This window comes from Triturus cristatus, chromosome 3_2, assembly GCF_964204655.1.
Source record: "Triturus cristatus chromosome 3_2, aTriCri1.1, whole genome shotgun sequence".
In the NCBI taxonomy this organism is placed as follows: Eukaryota; Metazoa; Chordata; class Amphibia; order Caudata; family Salamandridae; genus Triturus; species Triturus cristatus.
In genome coordinates this window covers 1,082,324,722-1,082,330,721 of record NC_140584.1, presented here as the reverse complement: position 1 = coordinate 1,082,330,721, position 6,000 = coordinate 1,082,324,722, and the positions used below count along the sequence as shown (strand labels likewise).

The following is a 6,000-nucleotide window of genomic DNA, read 5'->3' as shown; positions in this document are numbered from 1 at the left end:
AACGTGCAGTGGTGGTCCCGCTACTGTGCTAAGTCTTAATGCGGTCCATTGCTTAGTTCACATTTGAGCCTTTTTACTGCACCGCCACAGGACCACCACGCCGCCCGGCCACGCTTTCACTCGTAATCTGGCATGCAGGCGGCGTCACCATTTGGTGGTGTGGGTGCGGGCAGTGGCATGGTGAACTGCTCCTACTCTGCCAACTCGTAATCGGGCCCCAAGTGATAACCTCTCCAAATCTTTCAGCGACTTGATCAGAGCCATCTACAACATTTCCGACCCTCGACCGAAACCCTGAAGCCTCACCTCCAGTTTATCCAAAAATGACCTTGACTTAACACTAACTACATGGGAAACAATCACCATCAATGAAACAGCCAAAATCATGGGAACTACCCACCGACTCTAGCCCCCACCACTTCTACGACCAAGGCACCTCCCAATTCAGCGAAGTACTCACCTGCATTCTGAACACCATCACCACAGTGACGTTTGCAGAGACCTGGGAACATGTAGCAGCCATGCACTTCTAAACACAACTACAGCACACCCCACCCAACTAGCAAACAACCAAGCGATCTCCTTACCACCCATCCCAGCCAAGGTCATGGAGAAAACCATCAACAAGCAACTTGTCCACTAACTCGATGCGAGCCAACTCCTAGACACCACGCAATCAGGCTCCGGGCCCGGTCACAACACCAAGACTGCCTTCATCGTCAGTACTGACATCAGGATGATCCACGACCAAGGAGAAATTGAGGCCCTCATCCTGCTAATAGAGGCCTTTGACACAGTCTCTCACTCCACCCTGATCAGGAGACTACATGGAATAGGCATCCAAGGACCCACCCTCAATTGCATCTACTCCTTCCTCACAGAAAGAATCCAAAAAGTCAGTATGCCACCCTAAACGTCGGAAGCCAAGAACCTCACCTGTCGCATGCCCCAAGGATCATCTCTCAGTCAAACCCAATTCAACATCTACATGACTCCACTACCCGTCCTCATGAGATCACATGGCATCACCATACTGTCCTATGCTGACAACACCGAGCTGATAATCCCCCTGCGACAAAAAACAACTTCACCACCTGGTTGAGATCCAACTGACTCAAGCTCATCTCAGACAAAAATGAAGTGGTGATCTTCATAAGGAAAACCTTGGCTGCATACTTACCCACACCAGAAACTTAGGAATCTTCCTAAATGACAAGCTCGACATGAAAGCCCAAGAAAACACAGTGACATCATCCTGTTTCCACATCCTAACAGTGCTGCAAAAAATTGTCAAGTGGGTACCAGAAAATACTACAAAAACATTCACACAAACTCCGATAACCAGCAGACTTGACTACAGAATCTAACAGCTACTGAACAGCCTCCAAACCATCCAAAACGCAGCTGCAAAACTCATCCTCAACCTACTTTGTCGCACCCACATCTCTCCACACCTGAAGAAGCTTCACTGCCTTCCAATACAAAAGCGCACTCAGTGTTGTTGCTGTCAATGTTATTCCTTGCCTCACTGCTGTCTATGTTGTTGCTTGCCCCAACTTGTAATTCATGTTGTTGCTTACCCCTTACTGCCCTTCTTCTGTTGGCCACGTTACTGCCATACCAAACCAATAACAAACAAAAAAAACAAACAGTTGAGGTGGACACCACTGGCCACATTATAACTCCTTTTTTGCCTCACATCCTCCTGTAGCAAGCCCTCCATCTAATATGCAGACGGCAGCAACAACAAAAAAAGTAATATGACACAGCCAGCACTGCATGGCTAAAAACACTGACAAAGTCAATAGCTCGCTTAGGCTTCGCCGATGCTGGGCATTAAAGCCACCCCAGACTATTTGATGCATGCAAGAATATTTAAAATGTGCCATACTTTTGAAATATTAAAACATTCAACAAGACAGTATGTTTTTGTGATGAGTATTTTAATAAAAATAATTATATGAGTTCAGAACTGCTATATTACAATACAACTGGACAACGCCTCTAGTTCTGACATTTTTAAATGCAATCCAGGCCATTCTCCATTAAATATTATGCAGTGCATCATAAGAATTTACCTCAAGTTTGATCAGTGCTATTTAAGTCGGACAAAAAAAAAGTAACAGAAACTACAAACATTCACTGAGCTGGACCAAGGTCTATTACCATATGAACGTTTGAGTAGATTTCAAAAATATTATTATGGAGTCGGACTTTTTCATAAAATCTAGCATTTTCAGGTCATTAGTTTGTTGGACAATCTTGGATGTGCATAATAAAATGGATGTACACACCAGTCTGCTAAGTTGGTATAAAGCCTCAATAGCTTTAAGAAAACAAAAACACAAATACTGACATAATTGCTACTGAAAATATATTAGCATAAAACAATGTTTATAAGTGTCTTAAAATACATGAATTTCCTCAGTTATTGTTGCTTTTTATACAGCGTTTTGCTCTTTTCAGGTCTAAAAACAGGAAGTGGAGCTGGGTTTTTGAAAAGCACTGTTGTTCATATTGTTTTATTGGGAAACTGCAAACTAAAGATACTATTCTTCTGCTAGGGGTAGGATTTGATGAAAGGAGGGGCCGCAAGTGGGGAAAAAAGATGGCTGACCTACGGAGTTAAAACTGAATAAAACAACGGGTAAATGTTTGTTTGGTCATTCGTTGGCCTTCCATTTCTCCCTTTTTGTCAACTAGCATTTTAATATATCTTAATTGTTCCCTTTCTTGCTTTTTATTTTAATGTATTTAAGTTCTAGCTTGATAAAGAAATATATGGTCACTTTTATGTATTTTCTTTTATCATCCTTGCCTTAGGGGTTTATTTATTAAGGAGGCATTTCATTGCGTTTTTCACTCTGCAATAGCACTGTGACTCTTTAGGTCAAATGGAGCAAATATTTTGCTGTCGTTTTTCCAGTTGCAACTAGTACTCTTACCTAGCAGTGGATTTTTTTTTATGTTGCAAGTGAGGACTGCACTGTTCTCTGAGAAGAATGCAGATTTGATCAACCTTTGACACATTATGTTATGACCTGTAATGCTATTCTTAATTCCAATACAATTTTTTTTTTCAAACACGAAGCTGCTGCTTTTGCTTTAATGGAATGCAGAGTGACCCCACGGAGCAGGGTGTCCATAGGAAAGGCATGAATGTGTATTCCACAAACCCAGATAGCGAGTTAGTGGTATCAGTGCAGAGGTCTCATGTGAGTTCCCAGTAGAATCAGCAGAGGAAGGCAGACGTGGGCTTTGACAGGGCCGATACAATAAAAGAACCAGATCTGAAGACTGATGGCTTGCCAGCAGATTTGCAGAGGCATCTCCATTTGTAAGACGTTTATCAAGATGATCTTTAACTCATTTTTACTAGAAACCAGAAGGAAATCATTCATGACAGGAAGTACTCTGAGCCATCTCAATGTTGCTATACTTCGCAATGCACCAGTAAGGATGCATATGCAATGAATTTGTTAAAAATAATTGGAGGAGAAAAAGGCAAAATCTAGACTTCTGAAGATTGAACGAATGCCAATTACAGCACGATGGGCAATCAAACCACAAATTATTTTATAAGCAGCTTTGGAATGGGGAAAGCATTCATCACCTTTCACCGGTAAATTCTCAGAACCTGACAAGCTTTTGTTTCCTAACAGATTGCCCACATGGACAAACAGGGCCAGGCAAAAAATATCAAGAAAATGATACGTAGTCGAAACCCTTATGATTTGCACCAACTTTGCCAACACCAGCAAAATAACTGTTGTATTAAAAATAAAAACAAAGTCTGAGGTTTAAAGGGGGCAGGGGGTCAATTGTAACTGCAAATGCTGCAGGTAGAACAGCACTGACGGAATCTAAATTCACGTTTAATTCTGCCAATATGTAAATAATGTGGGCCAAAACATACATTTGCCAAGAGACACACTGTTGTATGACTAACTGGCAAACTCAGTTCCTCAATAAGACATTCAAGGAAAATGGGTTTTATAAGCATCATGATCTTTTCTGTACAAGTCTGCCATTACATTAATTTTGTTATTAAAACCACTGCTATAGTCTTAACAGGTCTATATTCCCCAAGGATGAGGGAATCAGAAAGAGGCATGTGAGAGTTTTAAAGTTGTAGAGAGCCTGCACTAAATCTTCGGTTAATAGTTAAATAAGTAAACATAATATTATGTACAGGCACTTTACCGTTTGGAGTCCACCACTATATTTACATTTTTACAGTTTGTGCAAACAATCACTCATCTTGAATATAAACATTCCACCTTTACAATGATTCCTTGATAATGATTTAAACACGCATCCTTTAAGGAACTGTATTTTTTAGGAAAGCCACTTTTTTGGGGATATGCAAGAATAGAACAATAGCTACACACGCATTTGTTGTTTTATAGCATTAGGAACTCAATTATTTAGGTAGATTTATTCAAATTTCTCATCGCCTTCTTCCACATCTTTCAGGTTTAGCACTTCTAATGTGCCTTTTCCTTTGGTCTCGCATCGTATCAGCTCATCAATTTCTCTGAAGCAACCAGGATCCACCAGGCAGACCTAATGAGGGTTAGTCAAAAAAGCAGAGTCAGATTATATTAAGATTATATACAGATGCTGAATAACAATAAGGCACCTAGACACAGTTCACACTCTGAAGACATGCGTTATCTTGTTATTAAACATACCCTTAGAGCGCAGAGCTAGCCTGGAAAGTTAAAGTGCATGCCAGGAGGGTAAGTCATGCATTCCGTAACAGATATAACACTAACATTAGGGTCAGACAAGCATATCTTGAAAAAGTGCCTGAGGAATGGTTCTGATGCTCCGTCCGTCACCACCCCCTTTTGTACTGCTTTGTTCGGCATAAGTTGGCAGGGTATGCTCAGACGTGAGTCCCTTGCTCACTTTGCCACTGGAATCAAGCAAGCCTGGCTGAAGACGGCTGAAATGCCAGAAATCGGTCCTAGGAAGCTTGTTTCTGGTCCAGGGAAGGCATGGCTTGGCAGTACTACCATGCTTCGATTACACCAGATCCCATGTTTTGCCAGGGCTTGGATTACAGCAAGAGTGACGAAACAAGGCTCTGGAAATGAAAGGCTACAATTCATGTCAGGTCTGAGGTACACAAAAAAAGAGATGGATGGAATGCTTGAATTAATCTCGGACATTATAAATCAATCTGGGCTGCATTCCAGTCCATCGTTCTCCAGTCCACCTTGCAACCTAAGACAGGAACCAACCATGTGCAAATCAGTGCGACTTCCCAACATGGTGCAGAGCAAAGTCTGATTTAACAAGCAATTTTGTATTCTACATAGTGTGGTTGTCTTGTTCTCACTTTAGGTACTTTGGTCTTATTCACGGTCCTAAAGATGTACGATCATGGTGGGGGCAGCTTGAACCTCAGTGGGAATTCAGTGAAGTTTTCATTATAGTCATCCCAATTTAATTCTCCTTTAACACAGAGTAAAACTTACGCAGCCAAACAGCAACTCTAGTGAAAATAGCTGAACTAGTTTTGTTCTGCGTACTATCTGTTGCCAGACTCATTGCATGAGTCTCAGTAGCTCAAAAGAGTTGGAAGCAAGTGGCCCCATGTTCCAAATATGGTAGTGCTGAGCAAATTGGGACTGGCATCTGCATTCCTGTTGGACATTAAACATTTGCTCAATTCAAGAACCGTGATGGAGGCATTCATGGGGATAGGGGAGGTAAAGGGAGGGAGAAGGCAGGGTCCTGGTCAACCATGTGTTTTATCAACATTAGGGTAAAGCACTATATTGCAATTATTGTCCCATATGATTACAGCATGCGGATGAGCAAAGAACATTGGTAAGAATTTAGAACCGAAGAACTGGGGCCCTGTGAGTTCACAAAGATAATAAGGCCTATAGTATGTCATCTACTAATAGCATGCACCCTTTTGGATCTTCCAGCTCTCATATACATCGGAAAGTTACTGATTTGTGTATGATTTAGAAAATACCTCTA

The 6,000-nt window shown here is 41.5% G+C and overlaps 1 protein-coding gene across 3 annotated transcripts in view; it reads right to left on the bottom strand.

The window, feature by feature from the left end:
- Positions 1–1,926: 1,926 nt before the first annotated feature.
- Positions 1,927–6,000, bottom strand: part of SBDS (SBDS ribosome maturation factor) — a 169,047-nt gene continuing 164,973 nt past the window's right edge. For all 3 annotated transcript variants that reach the window (XM_085649821.1, XM_085649819.1, XM_085649820.1), the window contains exon 5: positions 1,927–4,566. In XM_085649821.1, the coding sequence (XP_085505947.1) occupies positions 4,438–4,566 (129 nt within the window). In that variant the 3' untranslated portion in view covers positions 1,927–4,437. The remainder of the gene's footprint in view (positions 4,567–6,000) is intronic.